The sequence below is a fragment of the Aulostomus chinensis genome, chromosome 20 (assembly GCF_037954235.1).
Source record: "Aulostomus chinensis isolate RoL2024-O1b breed Wild chromosome 20, RoL_Achi_v1.0, whole genome shotgun sequence".
Taxonomy (NCBI): Eukaryota; Metazoa; Chordata; class Actinopteri; order Syngnathiformes; family Aulostomidae; genus Aulostomus; species Aulostomus chinensis.
The window spans coordinates 8,796,128-8,814,687 of NC_141339.1; the positions used below are offsets into that span (position 1 = coordinate 8,796,128).

Genomic DNA, 18,560 nt, shown 5'->3' on the forward strand with positions numbered 1-18,560 from the left:
CTGTTCCATATGTTTCTGTTGCATTTTTCCACTTTGTCTCACATTTTGATCCACTGGTCAGGTTTTTCCCCAGTGTACATTCAGTGCACTTGAGTCCTTAGGAGGAGTTGAGAAATTGCTTTCTGCACTTCATGTTATGGGTTTAAATGAGTCTGCTGCAGGATTGAGAACTTTGTGGTTTGTTTTTTGTTTTTTGTTGCTTTGCAAATAAGAATTCATTCCATCTACAGATGCTTGAGAGGGCCATTCTGAGGCAGCTTGCAAAACTGCTAATTTTGCTGTGGATGCAGCTATTTCTGCATCAATTTCAAGCTGTTCCTTTTTTCTTCTCAGCTGTTCTTCCTGTGCCTCCAGAGCATGTTTTTCCTTTAAAGCTGAAGGTCCAGCAAGAAGTGAAGACTTTTCTGCCTCTGCTTTAATGCAGGTCGAGGATGTGGTTTTATCACTTCTGCCACTGCTTTTACCACTTTAGTGACAGCTTTTACCACTGCACGTACTTTTTTCTGTGACAATGTCAATTGAAATACTGTCATCGGGTTGAACATCCCCATCATTATTTGTTAACCATTGTTCAACATCAGCAATGAAATCATCCTCAACAAGTATTGCACTGAACTAAGTGTCTTATTTTTCACTTTCTTCAGTGGCCATTAAACACACCAGAGATCCATGAGCAGTTTTTGCTTTCCCCACACAAATTAACTATTTTTTCCAGTGTACATTTTATGTCTTTTTGCATTGCCACTTGTTTAAGCTCTTGAGCTACTTTTTTTTTAAAGATTTTTTTTTATTTTACCCAATTTTTCTTTTCTGATATTTTGTAGCTTTTCCACTTTTTCAGCAAGAGCTTTTGGCGCTAATTTATCGACTTTTTTACTTTTTACAAATTGTGTCTCGTTAACACTTTCTTCTTCAACAGACGCAGCAGCAGCCGCTTTTGCGCGGAAGTCTGATTTACTGTTCATAAAGTCCTCAACTCAGTGAGCATCCAAGAAAACGGCCAGAAAAATTCAGTTTTATTGCGCGATCATCAGTGTTATATAGTGACTAATGCATTGGGTTTATACTCGCAAAGTTTTGTGCACACCTTATATGGCCATTAAGTTGGTAGCGCTACCCACACCTTGCAAAAGTGGTGGGCGCTGTATTGTTGTCACACCATCCTGATGAGAGAATCAGCTGTTGACCGGTGCTGGTTCCATGGCAACGGTGGTAAGCATCCTCCGGACAAAACAGGAAATCCAGCGTAGAATCTTCCTCCGCGGAATGATGACTTCTTCACCAAATAATAGCTGAAGCAGATTTTTTTATTTTTTACTTAGTGGCTTGAGTTTGGACACAATAACAAACCTAAGCCACTGAGGGGCTGCTTCCAGGAATTTCTTGTTGACGCGTTGTCTGTGGTGGCTCCATTGAATGAATAAGTCCATGCGGTTGTGCTCAAATGCAGGCAGTTTGTCAAAACTGTCGGTCCAACTTACAGTATAGCCTTGTTGACTTACATACACTTATACCAATAAACTTGTATGCAAAACAACCAAAAGGCTCAAAGTTAAGCCACTAAACAGCGGTCAAAAACCCCAGTAAGCAGCACACCTGTAGAGTAATTACCTCTTCCTCTACTTGTAGGTTCCCTGCAGACACTATCGTACACGCACCACCTACTGTGGAAACCAGTGTCCCACACATCATTGTACACAGAAACGAACACAAAAATGTCTCTAACATGCCCTGAAACATAACTTTGGATTTACATTCACCTGTTGCACAGACACAAGGCATACTTATACTCCTCAGATGTTGAAGATTAAAAGGCACCGCAACAGTTTGCGCTTGTTTTCTGAAATGTTTCCTTTTCTGCTGTTGAGTCATTTTCACAACCTTGAACATGCAGTGTGTATGATGCATGCATCAAACACATGGCTGTGCTTCAGCATGTTTGTGCCTTTATTTATTCTGTATGTATTTTGTAGGATGCGAAATGAGAGTGAGCAACTGAGACAATGGCTGCAGGCCACTGAGGACAAAGCAACCAAGAAGGAGAATCTTTGTCTCTTACAAGAAGTACATCAGCAGGGGTATAGATTTTCTGAAACTTGTTAACTCTCTTGCTCTGTGTGCATATAATCCAATCTTGTGACATGGTCTTGAAGTTGGACTTTTAAGTGTAATTATGAACTTTTATCAGGCAGGGTACTGTATGATGCAGGTGACAATTTCACTATAGTCAGGTAAAGTCTGTTTTATTTGTATAGCACCAAATCACAACAAAAGTTATCTCATGACACTTTACAAGTAGGGCAGGTCTAGTACCACACTCCTTCAATGAATTTACACCCAACAATTCTCCATGAACAAGCACATCCTGCAACAGCGGAACCAAAACCTTCCTTTTAACAGGCAGGAACGTCGAGCAGATCCAGTCTCAATGGGGACGGCCTTCTGCTTTGACCGGTTGGGGGGAAAGCACTAGCTGGGAACTAGCGCCAAAATCTTAGGCAATTAGGCCAACCATTTGATCAAACACACTTGAAAAACCTGAAACTGGTAGGTGGGTTGTGTTTGAATTATGATGACAAAAGAGACAGGAATGATGAAGGATGTACATTGTGTTTTTTTCATTTCATTAGAGTGAAATTCATCTGATTCTTAGCTACATTACTGTTGTCATATGGCTACAAAATTGTTGATCAAGATTTTTGATGATTGCAAGGTATGATTAATCCTACTTGTTGGGTCTATTTTAGAGGTACAGGGGCATTTTGATACTTTCAATACAGCCCTGAAATCCTGAATAATGAACTGTGATGCACATGTTCATAAAGAAAGAACTCACAGTAGCAAGTGTGTACTCAAAGTTGCATTATGAAGGTGACGCCCTCATCCTGAAACATACTGTTATATTAAACACTGAAAATTTCATTTTCTACTTTGTCTTCTCCTTTCCTACCATATTTTCCACTACCAGTGTTCTCTACATCAGTACAATTGTGTTGATTGTGATGGTGATAGCTGTTCATTTTGTGCACCATTTTCTTTCCTACAGGGTGAGAACAGAGACGCTCAGACAGCTTGTGTCATCTTTACAAAGCAGCCCACTTCAGCAGTGTTCTCTAGTAGAGGAAAGCGGCAAACTGATGGAACGATACCATGACTTCTCAATTACCATACTGGGTGGCAACAAGGAGATGCAAAGCCCTGTATGCAGGGACACAGAGGTGATTCAGATCACTCAGTCCTTGATCGAAGATCTGAGACAGCATGTTTCACCTCCTACTCTACTAAGAGGAAGCCTAAACATCCAGAGTCCTGTAGAGCAAAGACATGCTAATGTCAGAAAACTTAATTCCCCAGAATCTCTCTGATCTATGGTTCATATAACCTTGACTCTAACCCTTCTCCTCAAGGAGTATTGTGCAGTAAGGCATAAATTAATAGATTTTGTAGTTGTTAAAAAGGTTGCATTTCTATTGTTCTCCAGTTGTAAAATGGTTGTAATCATAATAGAGTAGTAGTAGAAAATTATTTGGAAGAGTAATGTGTTACAGTACCTCCCCCCAAAAACAACAACAAAAAAAAACAATGCCAGGTCAGTTATTACAACATAAATCGTGAAATAATCCATCTGCAAAAATATTTTTAAGGCTCTCAAGTGCCTCACCACTGCTAGTGTTCATTGCAGCTAAGCAAACTAGCAGCTGGTTGTCTGGTGGCAGTCTGGAGCTCTGGAATGTGTGAAGAGAGGAGAGAGAAGTAGCTATCTGCTTGTCTGGCACAAAAAATAATGTCCACCTAAAACACCTAAACTGTCTTTTGGATAATTAAAAGACACAAGATGCTTATCTGCTTTGAGCTCCACCCTTTATGTGTGACAAAATTACAGAAAAGATCTTTTGCAGCTTTTAACACTCAAAGACTCAGGGATAGCTAGAGGCTCAGGATAGGAAATGTTAGGGATGCAAAATCTTAAAAACAAAAACAAAACACTAGGTGGAACAGAAGAGTATCAACTGAGAAAATCTGAAGCCCCTTAAGGAGAGCATCAAAAAGAGAGTTCAGCTTACAGACATATATATATATATATATATATATATGTTTGGTAAATCTGTCCCCTGTAAACTTGACAGTATTCAGACTAAGTATACAGTGAAGGTTTTAAGGAGAACAAAACATTCACCTTTACAGTAGAGTGTGTTTTCACTGCAGAGCTAGTTAACATCCTGTGGGCCTTGTGATAGACAGAGCAGATCAGACAAAAAGAAAATCTCTGGAGATTCTGTACTGTTGTCTGTACAGAATAGAGAAAAGGGAATGTTGTGTTGAATGTATGAGTGTACAAGGGCATTCATGAATAGAGGGGCAGTGAAGTTACTGAGAAAAGGAAACTATTGATTTAAAATTTGTACTTGGAAGACCAGACCAGAATGCTTCAGCATACTGTGCTGTGTGTGGTAAAAGAAATGGAGTGTAGTTTTTTTTTTTTTACATCTCAATGGGCTGGTTTGTGACAGTGGTGGGCCAAAGAAGAAAAGTTCAGGGAAGTAAGGCAGATGTCCCCCATGTACAGGAATTAAAAGACTTAGATGAAAACTAAAACTACAACCATTAACACTCCAGTCTATGATCAGGTAAAACATGAAAACCATATATGGAAGTCTTGAGACCATGCATTATGGAAATTAAAATCAGTCATAGAGGATGTTGTTTCTGACACAGGACTGTGATACAAGGTTGAGAACGGAGTGTGGAGCATCACACAAGAAATGCTTTATGCACATGTCCCATGACTGTAGTAATTAAAAATACTACATTTATGTTTTATCAATGTTTCACAGGTCAGTCAAGAAGTGGAATTGGATTTTAAAGTTGTGCCAGGGCGAGCTGTTGATGACACTACAGCCATGTGTCCTCCTGCTTACCCTGAAGCCCCCAGCGACAGCAAAAACTCTGATGGCAGTCTGAATGTTGAGAAAATTCAAATCCAAAGCACACGTACTTTAAAAAAACCTCATCCTTCCGCAGAGCCTGACATGCACTCATCAGTGGTATCAAATATGGGTACTGATCATACAATAAAAGACCATACATGTGTATCAATTCAACAAGCAGAGATTTTAGTGAGGTTGCCTGCAGCTAGCCTCACACAAAAAGATGCCTTAGCTCCTAATGAAGTCTCTGAAATCAGGTCAAAAACCAAGAAAGAGTTGGCATTGACTTCTTCTCTTCCAAAAACAGACTCTAAGTTTCCAGCTAGACACCATTTCCAACCCATTCAGGTTTGTAATGAGGAGGGTGTTCAGGATACCAGCCTACCTATACCTGAAAATGAGTCCAGACATCTAGCAGCACAATCAAATATATTTAAGTCAGTTACTGATGCCAAAGAACAAGAGAGTAAAAACATTAGCCTAACCCCAAAGAGAGTGTTTACAGTTGTATTAGACATGGAGCATCAGGATATGCAGCAAAATGGAAATGCAGTCCAACCTTGTCAAGGAGCAGAGCATCAGAATGCCAACATTTCAAGAATCCCACAGAGAGAATGTGGATTGTTTTCAACTGATGAGGCAGACTCAGTTATAGAAATCCCCCCAGTTTTAGTAAACAATGATCTGAGGGACTTAAACTCTACAGACATAAACACTATTGGAACCCATGAAAAAACACATTCAGTGTCCTCTGAAACACGTGGCTTTGCTGTGGAATTTCTTTTGATAGATGCTAAAGAAGCCACATTATTGGATGTCAAACCAAAGGCAATGACAGACTTATGTCATCCTGAGGAGCAAAGCCTTAATGTTGATCTGTACCCAACAACTGGTCCAGCGGAAACTGCAAGTGCCTTAACTGAGACCCAGTCTTCAGCTGCTAACATTGCACATGTAGAGATGGCAGAGGGAGAAAAGAGAGAAGAAGTATGCAACACTGAATGCAAAGAGACCATAAACTCAAAATTGCCAGAAAGATGTGATGCTATGATGCCTGAAGTGGAAACAGATTCAATGTTGCCTTTATCATTGGAGGCCACACAAGTAGAACCGGGACAGGTAGGTTTCATATTAATGTTTTCCTGTCTTGCTCACCATTCCTCTCCTCATATTTCAGCTTTTATGTTAAAAGAGATTGCCAATGTAATATGAAAGTACGTCCTAGAATTAATTTGTTAATATGGAACACTAACCTCAAGGTTATGATACTCAAAGGCACCCATGTTAAATATCCCTTTATTTAGTATGTTTTTAGCATTCAGACAAAAAAGAGCGAAGTGATGCATATTGTTTTGACATAAAAATTCATAAATGTCCAATTAATATACCAAATTCATTGATGTATGAGCTTTAGTGTTTTTAAAAATAGAATTAAAAAAATGGTCAGAGCAACAAAATCAAAAACAGGTTAGTTTTTACCTTTGATATGTTTTTCACGTTCACTGATTTTGAACTGCAAGCAGGTTATCGTGACCATCCAAACGTCCATTGCCCTCCAGGTCCTCCGTTTTGTTTCATTTCTAAAACATTCCCCTTTCTTTATGTCCCCTTCATATAGAAATGGATGCATTTTCAGTGAAACTTGTCTTTCTCAGACATTTTGGAACTGCAGTTTTATTAAATTTATTTAATTATTTAATTCTGATGGCATTACTTTTGCTGACTAGTTGACATTTACAAGATGGTATTTTGTCTTAGAGTCTTACCAGAACACTTTTGGATTAATCTTTGTATCATGAGGTTTTTCACATTACAAATTGCTGAAATCCCTGTTGCAAATTGCTTTGCATTTTGCAGTGACTAATTTATGAGCAGGTTTGAAGAAAAAGAGATTTAAAAGGAAAAAGGTCAGCAACGCCTTTTGTGGCATCCAGGAAAACTAAGGACAGTGTACTGTAGCCGCATTTACTATAAGGGAGAAAAACATTTGTTTCTGTTTGGTACTGATAAGCTTTTGCTTTTTTGATGCAAACAAAGGACGCTTATTTGACATATACACAGAGAGCTGATCAGGTGAAGGAGAACAGGCACTGAGAGAAAGAGCTGATTCACTGGGAAGGACACAGGGAGCACAGCAGGCCTAAGAATGACGATGCAGAACTAAAATCTTACAATACAAATACACTTTTCCACAAAACTCTATCAGTTATACTTTTAGGACACTTCCATATCACCAAAAAAGGACACTTAATCAGTATCTATAAAGTTTGCACTACTGAACTCACATGGGTTTAAACTGCAACCATGGCTTGTGGCATACAACCATAAGGTGGTAATTCTAGTTTCTGTTTTCAAATTTTCTTCCTGCTCTACCTGTGCTCTGGTCACGCCCTAATCATGTCCAAACTATTTCAAAGGAAACACCCCTGTTTATAATCTAGTTGCCTGTCTGTTCTGAACTTGTTTTCGTGTCTGCCCTGTCTAATCACGTTATAACAGATCAGTTTCTTCTTCCAAAAAGACGGAGTAGCAGTATGTTCTAGATGAATAGCCTGGGACTGAGTCTTCTGCCTCAGGGCATTCTGCTCCCTACTCAGTCACATTCTTGTTTTAACTGCACTGACTCGCCGCGCTTCTGACAACACAGTAATATTTACCTCTGTGGAGCAGGAAAAGAACAGGAAGCTGTGTTATTATCTGTGGACAAACATTGGAAAAAAGGCAAAAATGTGACACCACCCTTGTCTTCTCCGTGTGTTGCCTCAGATTCAAGGGGACATGGAGGCTGAAAGGACATCTGATGCTGGAAAGACAGCATTTGAATCACCTGGACATCCATTTTACAAACACATTTCAACCATGCAGGAGACTCTGTCTGACATTCAGGGCTTGGTGGAAAGAAGTAACATCATAAATGTGAGTATTATCTTTTTTTTTTTTTAGAAAACATACCAAGAAAATGGCTTGTGAGTTCAAATTTACTGTGTAAAGATGGAAAGTATCTTTTTATATAGATAGGAAGCATTAGAAGTAATTGCTCAACTCTTCTCAGAATTTGTGCATCAAAGTTTTTTTTTTGGTTTATTTGATGTGGTTGCACAGAAATGCAGAAATCACACTTTCTGCGACATTTGATTTGAAAAAAACGGCTCATATCCAAAATAGGGCACTAGCTCAAATGACAATGCATGGAACAGTGAGCAGATAAGACCAGCACTGTTTTGATTTATGTTTGTGTATTCCCATGACACGACTGATGAGAGGATCCACAGGATGGACCAATGAGATAATGTCATTTCCTGCTGCTTGATTACAGGAATTTCATACACAGTCTGGGATGTGCACTTCATCAGTTTGAATGTTATTCATAGACATGTGAATATATTTGGAAAGATAGCGCATCATTTTAGTACCATCACGTATCACAAATATGATGTGTGTAAGTTGGTTAGTCAGTCAGCTTAACCCCTAGCTCTAACCCACATACCGTTGCTTTCTTAGAATAATCGCCTCAGTCATTTTTTTCCAAGTTTTTCAGGAAACACAAAACACCTGGAGACAAAACATCATAAAGAGTTGATTTAGGAAGAAAAATTGTCAAAAAAATGACTTTGGATATTATTTTAAGAAGGTGACAATATCGAAAACATTTTTTAAATGTCATACAGTATATCCAATTAACCCCAGCCCTAAATGGTTATATCTAATTTACTTTTTAGCCAGTTGGTAATACTTTTTAATCATTTAATTAAACTACTCATTTTAAGGCTATATACAGGAACTGACATCTGTAATTTCCCATTTTTGTTACCTTGTGTTTCTCTTGCAATGTCACTATTATTGTTTGAGCTTAGACTTGAAGGTGCTGTAACTTGCAGTTTCATAAGTGCCTTCAAGATTTTTCCCTGATATGTATTTTGTTTCAGAGGACACCACACATTGATTTGAACTGGTACCTTCAGACCTCTCCAGGGGAACCAGAGATTCGATTAATAAGAACAGTCCAAAAAGTTCTGGCATGTCGCTATCAACCCGCAGAGCTGGATGTTACAGCTATGGCTAAACAGCTAGAGGAGGCAGAGGTATGTACTCTTCAATTATTTTTTTTTTAAATCAACTACTGCTACACAAGAAATTAAATCAAATTTGAATAATTTTTTCTACATTTTAATGGGAAATAACACAGATATATGAAAAAAACCTGATTGTTCTGTCTGTTGTAGGACCTCAAGTGTAGTGTGATAGATCAAGTAGCCATGAACAATACAAGTTCTACCTCCGTTTCTGACCCAAGTGCCTGGAGAAGCATTGAAGGACTGTGTAGTACTGCACTACTGGATGCCTCTGCCACAGTGCAGGTGAAAGCAGCCCAGCTTGATCAGGTCAAACAATATCACCAACAAATGAGGATCACCAAAACTTTTCTGGATACTTTAGCTTCTGCAAAGGAAAAAATTAGCTTGTGAGTAATCTCAGGTTTGAAGCTCTTCTTGTACTTAGCTTGATATAGGCCACTATGTAAGATGCACTCTCTTTTTTTTTCATCAGAAATGCATTGGGAAGCAGTGCACTTCAAGCTGAAAAGCTCAATGCCCTGATACACACCATGGGACTGAGGAAAGGCATGTTGCAAGAGCTTCTCCGATTGAGTCGCCAATTGTCAGTCCACCTGAGTGATGCTGAAAGTTCAGGCGCTCTTTTTGCCCAACTTGGAGATGTCCAGGATGAGTGGAGGCTTTTGGAAGGAAGTATCAAGAGAGCTTTTCGGCATGCCTTCAACTCTGCCTCTCAAGCTTCATTTCTTATAAAAGAGACCAAAGAGCTTAAAAACAAGATAGAAGCTCTTCAGGTGTCCATACAGTCCTGTGGGGAAACTTATAACACCAAAAGCCCTTTGGAGGTTGTTTGTCTCACCACAAACCTAAAACTGTATTCCCAGCTTTACTTACACTTAAATTCCCAGTCAGATGCTATTGTTCATTTCTCTCTTGGTGAGAGAGAGAATGATGAGGTTAAACGGAACCTTCAAGAAATGGAGTCCTTGCTGAGCGAGGCCAAGAACATGCTTGATTCCACATGTCGTACCAGTGGCTTTTCTTCAGCTACGATATACAAGCAATTTCAAGACTTAATCGTACGGGCAAAACAAGCAGAGACCCACTACTCAATTGAGAAAAAGTTGTCCCTTTTCCCAGAGGAAGCTCGTATTCAGATTGCAGAGATTAAGAAGTTTCAGACAGATATTTTGTCTAGAAGGTCCAACATTCAAGCCGAAGTTGAAGAGATGAAAGTTGCAGCTTCTGACATGAATAATGAAGACCACGACCAAGTATTGAAGACACTACAAGTCCTGTGTGAATCCATGACTGAAAACTTGAATCAAGTTCTTGACATGATGAAGACAAATCTGCAGGAGAGGGAGAAACTGTTAAGCAAGTTTGCTAACATGGATGCTTGGCTAGCGGAAACACATGCTAAAAGAGACCCCTGTACCCATTTTGAGAATGTTTCAAGAGCTGATATCAGTAAGCTGGAGAGCAAGCTTAAGATTCACAAATTAGCCACAACAGAGATAGAGAACCAGCTAAATCTGTTTGAAGACATGGAAAGAAGTTGCAGGGAAATAGCTGTAGGGCTTAGCCCAGGAGAGAGCCGCTACCTTGTCAACAGAGTCTCAGGCCTTTGGACAGAATTAGATGGATTGCTTGCACATGAGAAAGCAGCCAGTTGGGAATTAGAAGAGCTGATTCATGAGCGTACCTCTTCTGATGAGGAGTTATCTACCATCCAGGATAGCCTGAAGGAAATTTCCACCTGTTTGGAACAGCAAAGATTTCCTTTAACACAGGAAACTCTTTCAAAAACAGCACTTTTGAAGCGCATGCTGATGGAGCATCAGTGTCATGTACAAGAGATTCCACACTGCCAGGAGGCCAAGCGAAGCTCCCTGCTGTGCACCATTGGGGAACTGCAAGACAAGTGCAAAGCTCTAAGTGTTCATGCCTTTGAGCAAGACAAATATCTTCACCTGAGGAAACAAATGGAAGATTCTAGGGATATTGCCAAGGAGCAAATCCAGCGTGCCAAAGACAAAATGGTAAGCATGGGTGAAAGGTTCAGACTATGTCAGGCACTTTTAGTCGAACTTCCTTTGGTGAAGACACAGTGTCAAGAAGCTGCAGACCAACTGGAGGTTATAGCTCAGGAGTTGGAGCCATCAGAGCTTAATTCAGAAAGGCAGCGTATTTGCTGCATTGTGGAAACTTTAGTTTCCTGGGAAAATTTGGTCACAGATGACATCAAAAATCTAGAGGCAAGGCTTCTTTTAGGTCTGCAATTCTCCTCTGAGATTCTTGCTGTAATGGAGCTTTTTCAAAGAGCAAAACTGGAGCTGCAAGTGGCTGAACCAATCAGTCTAGATGAAAAAGTCATTGACACTACACTGCAAAGATGGTGGGTGCTTTGGAGAAATATGGAGTCTTGGATGCGGATGTTGAAAGCTTTGGGGACAAAAGAAAAAGTGAATCTGAAGAACCACAGTAAACTGCTTTTGCTTGGAGACTCTGCCATGCAAGAGTGCCATGCACACATGGTAAGCTTCAACATTTTCAGTTTTTAAACTTTACAATCAATATTTTAATTCCATAAGGCTGTGTTTGAGTATGTCATGTGAATTCAACAGGAAAGTTTATCCCATGCTAGAGAATTGATAAAGGATTACCAATGGGCTGCACAAGGAGCAATAGGCTTCCTCCTTAATGCTGAAGCCACATTTTTATCGGCACCTGGAGGATTTCTAGACTGCACTGAGGAGCAAAGACAAACTCAGCAGGCTGTACAAGCTCTAGAAGATGGATTTCAAGCTCATATATGCCACCTTGTTGAACTGGTGCCTCAACATGTCTGCCTGTCCCGGCCAAAGACTGAGCAGCTGCACATCAGCATCCTTAGTCAGCTGTTGGTGGGAAGAGCTGTACTGGAGGCTCAGGCCCAACTCAGACTAGAGTCCCTGCAGAGGTACTGGCTTTTTTTTCTGAACAGTGTTGTTTTGTATACTTTGTGAAAATGGTAGTTTTTCTTCAAGTAAAAACAACTAAAAGACAAATGTTTCACAGGTGTGAAATAAATCAACAAAGCCACAAGAGCTGTCATGAAGACATAAGGCAGCTTCTTTCTGGATTTGAAGCCAAGCTTTTAGAATGTGCTTCAGGACAAGTGGCATCACATGAGAAATGCATCGCCCAACATAACAGAGCCAAGGTGGGGTAGACCAGAATTCATTCCCTGGAAGCCAGCAAGTTTCACACTCATTAGAATTAGTTTGCTCTGATTCATGTTTCATTGAAGACTTTTGTGTGTGTGTGTGTGTGTGTGTGTGTGTGTGTGTGTGTGTGTGTGTGTGTGTGTGTGTGTGTGTGTGTGTGTGTGTGTGCAAAGCTTCTGTTGGAGGATCTTCGTAGCCTCGGTGGGAGAATCGAAGAACTTAGAGCTGGATGTCCAATGTATGGCTGTGGGGTTGGAAAGGACGGTGAGCTTGGCATCCTCTGGAGGCACTGGGTATCATTACGACGTGGTGTTGGCCTCCTCATGGCCCACTCTGAACAGAGAGCAGAGGAGTGGAGGGACATTACCATGAGTGTGAGTTTTCCAGGCCATATGTGCCTACAGCTTTGAATATAAATGTGACGTAACATGTATGAACGTAACATATACTGTAGGATGCAATTTTCTTTCAGAGGAGTTTCACTTTATTGCTTTGTGGGATAAGCTAGTTTTTAGCAGCATAATTACAGCAGGGAAGACAATATATTAAGGATTAAATCTTCTTTAGATGGAGCAATGTTGCAGTTCTTTGGCCAGTCTTCAGACAGAGGTTCCTGACTCCTCCACTGTCAGCTTCATTCAAGAGGAACCCAAGAGGCTCCTGGACCAGGCTGAGATGCACCAGACTGATCTAGACAAAGAGCAGCAGGTATTAGCCTCCCTGGAGCATCAACTGGAGCATGCCTTGAGCTTAACCAGCTCCCAAGATCCTGTCAGTCCTGGGCCTGTTGGTAAAACACTTGTCAAGATCCAAGAGAATATCAGAAGGTTGGTTTATTTGATATATGCATGGAAAGGGATAACTAATTAATATTAAAGACTGCCCCTAATGCGCTTCTTTGCAGTTTGAAAGAGAGAAACCTGCTGGTAGTCGCTGCAGCCCAGGCGGAGGAGAAGGAGAGGGAGCAAATCAAAAACAAGATAGAAGAGGTGGAGAGACACATGTTCACCATTCTTCCTGAGCTGGAAGTCTGTTCAAATGATAACAAACCACAGGTACCCTCAAAAGATTGATTTTTGAAATTGTGAGGAACTGGAGAGAGACGTGATGTTGTGCTTAAATCATCCTTCTTACCTCCTCAGAAACTAAAACTTTTAGCAGTACTAAGTGGTCTCATCATTTTGTTTGGCCTTATTCATTAGTACTGAACTTGTTTAATTACATATCAAACATGTAAGGAAGAATAAGTTTACAACAAAATTTTAACCTGAAAAGAATACCTATGAGAAGAAAAATGAGTTTTGAGATCAATTTTGGCCCCAGTCCTTCAATTTCTGCCTGTCCTTTATATTTTCTCTCTTGCATTATCACACTGACAGGAGCTCAGAATGGATATGTCATCCCAGAGATCCCAATTGCAGTGCATCATAGAAAGCTTGCAGAGCCGGTACACTGAGATTCCAGCTGATATCAGCAAGAAGATACAAGATGTTCAACAGTCTCTGCAGGAGAAGGTAACAGATGATAAATGAATGCCACATTATCTCTCCCATCAACCAGACCCTCCTATTTCTCTGTGGTCACTCTACAGATAGCAGAGAAGAGCGACCCATTTCGGAAACTGGTATTTCAAGTTGGAGAGTTGAGCACTGGCTTGGAGAAAGTGAAAGAGTTACTGGATGAAAGAAGTTCATCAGTCAGTGAGGCTCAAAGTGTTCTCAAGGTGTGTTACTTTTGGCTCATGTTTGTTTATGTGGCACATACGCTAACAGTTTGGGCATGTGGGTCATTTTAATCATTCCTTCTTGAATTGGTTCTGTTGAGACAACTGAGTAAAATCCATTGAAAGCGCCTCTGCATTCTGAGCACTTCTGTCTGTTCTTTAGCATGTGTGGGATGGGTTGGACACATGGCATGGCCGCTTGATGCTGGTTGAGAGTGAAGTGCAAGATCTAGCAGAAGAGCATCCAGATCAAGCTCACCTCTTCATGGACCAACTGACGCAACCACTGCAGCTCTACCAAAATGTTGCACAGACGGCTGAGCATCGTACTGCATTCCTCAGCAAGGTCAGGCATATTGTGCAGTCAGCACTGCTTTATTGAATGCAAGCGAATCTTGTGATACAACTTTCAGCGTTGAGCTTATTCTAAAGAAAAGCATTTGCTTCTTATATGCTTTCTATACATTAATATGATGGTAGGCAGGAATTCCAGAAAACAAGCTTACTTTTGACTCCTCCCACCAGACAAGCATGTGTAGCCTCATGCATTTACATGTTCATGTGACAGCTTAACGCAGAAGCAGCAGCCTCAACAGTACGTCAGCTCATCATAGCACAGACTTAATAATTAGATGAAAATAGAGTAGCTGTCTATGTCGTGTTTGTTTACACATCTTTGCATGTGTGTGTGTGTGTAGGAATGTTATGAGCTGCTTTTTCCCTCTGCCAATGAGTCTAACTTATTTATTCAGCAAGGATGTTAATTTGGATTCTCAGTCGGACATTGTGTCAGTGAGGCTGATAAACCTTCATCAACACTAAGGGAATTATTCCTGCACTACTTTTTCACTTCCTAATTTCCTTGCAAACCTCACCATTCTGATGAACCCCATATGTAAACCTAGAGTGAATGAGAACTCCATGGCAACTTTACACCAGTTGTTTTCTTCACATCCATCATCTTCAGAAAATGAAACCATAGTGAAATGTGTTACAGAAATTGTTGAATTTGAATCAATTCTATTCACTGCTGAAAGGCTATAACATCAAAAGCTTATTATTGAATTATTGATTTATGATGCTCAGAAAATGCAGAAGAACTCTGACTTAATCCCTTTCTAATCTCTTTTTCAGATCCCTGTGTGTCTTCAGGAGTTTGAAAACATTCTGGGCAGTGCCACCTGCTGGTTAGATGAAGCACGGGCATGGCTGAGTGCACCCTACACATTCACTACAGGAAGAAGCCTCCAGAATCATGCAAACTCCCTGCAAGTCAGTGAAAAGTAACAGTTCATGCAATATTGCATCCTTTTAAGCACATCATAAATTTTTGTTTAGATTTTCAGTTTCTTTATATTTAACTTTTTTATAATTTATTTTATCCATCACTGTGGCATGAATGATGAGTTTTTTCAGTTATTTGCATAATATATTTCTTTTATTGGTATTTTAAATTTTTATTTGTTGTTGCACTTTGTCTGGAACAAATCTAACCATGGTCTTTATTTACTTTATTGTATTGTTATATCAGTCACTTAGAATAGTCAGTAATTCATCATGGACCCTAATGCAATGTAACACTGTCAAGCTTTTCTTTGCTAATTATAAAGTGTCAAGTCAAGTCAGTTCTATTTGTATAGCACCAAATCACAACAAAAGTTATCTCATTATACTGTACAAGTAGAGCAGGTCTAGTACTACACTCCTTCAGTGAATTCAGACACAAAAATTCTCAATGAGCAAGCACATCCTGCAACAGTGGCGATGAAAACTTTCCTTTTAACAGGCAGGAACATTGAGCAGATCCAGACTCAGTGGGGACGGCCTTCTGCTTTGACTGGTTGGGGGGAAAGAGAGCAAGAGAGCAGGGAAGAGACAAAGACAGATAATGGAGAAGGACATATATACAGAAAAAAAAGAAGGACAGAGATCAAGAAGGAGAAAAAGGGAAGAAACTGATGGAAAGATGGGAAAGTGAGTGGGTGGTGCTACAGGTGGCCGCTCAAGCTTCTTCGGGCCTGTAGCCTCCTCCAGCAGCAGTCAGGAATATGGGATGTGGGGAGCCTGAAGCCTGAAGTAACACATATGAGTATGATTTACTTATAACACATACAGGAGGACAGAGAGCAGAGAGGAGGAGAGAGAAGCCCAGTGCATCATGGTATATCCCCCAGGCAGTCTAAGCCTATAGCAGCATATCTAAGGGCCAGCCTAAGCAGCCCTAACTATAACCTTTATCTAAAAGGAAGGTCTTAAGTCTGCTTTTAAACATGGACAGGGTGTCTGCATCCTGGACCAAAACTGAGAGACAGTTTCAGAGGAGGGAAGCCTGATAGCGGAAGGCTCTGGCTCCCATTCTACTTTTAGAAACTGTGGGAACCACAAGTAACCCTGCATCCTGGGAGCGAAGGGTAGAAGAATATTTTTAAATTCTATTCTGATTTTGACAGAGAGCCAAAGCAGAGAAGTCAGTACAGGAGATATATGGTCTCTTCTTCTAGTTCTCATCAACACACCGGCAGCAGCATTTTGGTCCAGCTGGAGAGTCTTTAGGGACTTATTGGTGCAGCCTGATAGGAGGGAGTTACAGTAATCCAGACTGGAAGTGACAAAAGCATGGACTAGTTTTTCTGCATCTTTTTGAGACAGGATGTGTATGATCTTAGCAATTTTACGCAGATGAAAGAAAGCAGTCCTAGAAATTTGCTTAATGTGGGAGTTAGAGGACAGACCCTGATCAAAGAGAGGTTCCTTACTGCAGTGCTGGGGGCCAGGGTGATGCCATCCAGGGTACCTATGTCATTAGATAAAGTGTTCCTAGAGCAGATTCCTTGACCAGAAATTAGAAAACTATACATTGTAAGATTTATGTTTATGCCGTCAACAAGCCTTTTCACAGGCTTCTTTTTAAAGATCAATTTCAATCTATCATATCTTTATCTGCAGTTGGTCCTGGATGACTCTGAAAGAATCAGGAATGCCTTGCAGGACTTCAAACCAGTGCTTGCTGAGATCTCTACTATGTGTGACATCAGTGCCCAGGAGGAAAGGCTGGAACACAGTGACCAACAGGTTCTCACAATGCAACGTGAAGTCACCGTGCCTCTGCAGCTGCTCCTGCAGGCTGTTGGGGTATGCAAAAAGTGTTTTTCTCTCCACTATCAGTCAAACTGGCTGGTTCTCTGGGATCCTTATTCTATGGCTGAGACTTTTACAGTACATTATTATCCATGGACAGAGAAAAGTGGTGCAAACCAGGAAAAACTGAGATTTTATGTATTCATTATTATTTTACATATATTTAACCAGGCAGGTCATGATGAACTAATTCTTTTTTTCAAGGACCAAGACAAGAGAAGCTACAATAAAATATAGTTTAATTTAAATGGTTTGATATAAAAGTGCCTTTTTGGCAGATAAAGTCAATTTCCATTAAATGATATCATTATTGATACAAACACAAGCCTCTAAAAAGGCTGTTCACATGACCCTCCTCAGGTAGTGGAGGCCCTGGAAGCTGAGCTAAAGTCCATAGAGAAGAATGTCCCAAAGATTCGAACAATTTTGTCCTCTGTGGATAACTCCAGCATCACTTTGAAGGAGCATCTTCACAACCGGCAGGTGAAAAAGTGAAAAAATACTTCTTATACAGTATACACATTTCATTTGAATAACATGTTGGACAGGTGTGGGCATTGCTTAAGTTTCATAATGAACGTATTAGGTTTAAGGTGTCGTTAAATATTTTATTAGATTTAATAACGTCATCTACATCTATCTAAATCCACTTATACAGTTGTATGATCAAAAACTAAATTTCAGCTGCATACTCAAGTAGAATTATAACAAATACTAGGATTGTAGATCTTCAGGAAGTGTGTTTTCCTTTCTAAATCAATGCAAAGGTGATCCAGGCTAATGTTCAGTCAATGCAGAAGACATTAGAGGAGATGGAGAGCTGCAAAGAAGCGCTACACCTCCCACAGGGAGCAGAGGGGAGTCTGGGGGTCTTCTCCAGAGTTCAAGTCATCCTCCAGGAGCTCAAAGAGTTGGAACAACACACCCAGCAACAAGCCTGTTTGCTGCAGGTAGAAGATGAAGTCTGAATGAGAATGTGTCTAGGAAAAAGCCACTGGCAATTTTTCTTTTTAGAACTTGTAATTGCTGTCATTCGGAGAGATATTTGTTGAAAAAGATGTTGATTACGTATGAAAACTGTAGTGTGAGGCTTTGACTCCAGGGGGACATCATCTCAGAGCAGCTGCAAGATAGATCCCCCCATGGAGTAAAGACACTTGTGGTGATGGTAGTGGAAGATGAATTTGGAGGACGCTGGTAGCAGATTAGGAATCAGTGATTCTGAGAAGGAGGAGGCCAGTTCTGAGCAGAAAGAAAGAGACACATTTAAAAAGACACCAGCAAATAAATTCACTAGCAATGACAGTGTGTCACTGTGCAATTGGATTAGAAATGATGAGCTGAAGACAGCTTAACTTGATCAAAAGCCTAAGTATCTAACAGCTATGATGTGACTGAGTGTGCCTAAGAAGTGAGAATGGAAGTACAGTCTAGGGGTAAGATGTAAGTCACACAGCAACTTTTCTTGATGCAAAAAATATTCTCTCCCTGACTACCTGACTGCTTC

At 40.3% G+C, this 18,560-nt stretch overlaps 1 protein-coding gene across 1 annotated transcript in view; it reads left to right on the forward strand.

Annotated features, from left to right (window-relative positions):
- The window catches only part of syne2a (spectrin repeat containing, nuclear envelope 2a), a 99,007-nt gene that overhangs the window by 30,029 nt on the left and 50,418 nt on the right, over positions 1-18,560 (forward strand). The window contains exons 40-58 of the mRNA XM_086190516.1: positions 1,974-2,078; positions 3,047-3,218; positions 4,836-6,047; positions 7,695-7,844; positions 8,855-9,010; positions 9,152-9,390; positions 9,477-11,520; positions 11,611-11,945; positions 12,044-12,188; positions 12,366-12,566; positions 12,760-13,019; positions 13,097-13,247; positions 13,572-13,706; positions 13,784-13,915; positions 14,079-14,261; positions 15,050-15,187; positions 16,862-17,047; positions 17,414-17,536; positions 17,821-18,003. Of these exons, the coding sequence (XP_086046642.1) occupies positions 1,974-2,078; positions 3,047-3,218; positions 4,836-6,047; positions 7,695-7,844; positions 8,855-9,010; positions 9,152-9,390; positions 9,477-11,520; positions 11,611-11,945; positions 12,044-12,188; positions 12,366-12,566; positions 12,760-13,019; positions 13,097-13,247; positions 13,572-13,706; positions 13,784-13,915; positions 14,079-14,261; positions 15,050-15,187; positions 16,862-17,047; positions 17,414-17,536; positions 17,821-18,003 (6,250 nt within the window). The remainder of the gene's footprint in view (positions 1-1,973; positions 2,079-3,046; positions 3,219-4,835; positions 6,048-7,694; positions 7,845-8,854; positions 9,011-9,151; positions 9,391-9,476; positions 11,521-11,610; positions 11,946-12,043; positions 12,189-12,365; positions 12,567-12,759; positions 13,020-13,096; positions 13,248-13,571; positions 13,707-13,783; positions 13,916-14,078; positions 14,262-15,049; positions 15,188-16,861; positions 17,048-17,413; positions 17,537-17,820; positions 18,004-18,560) is intronic.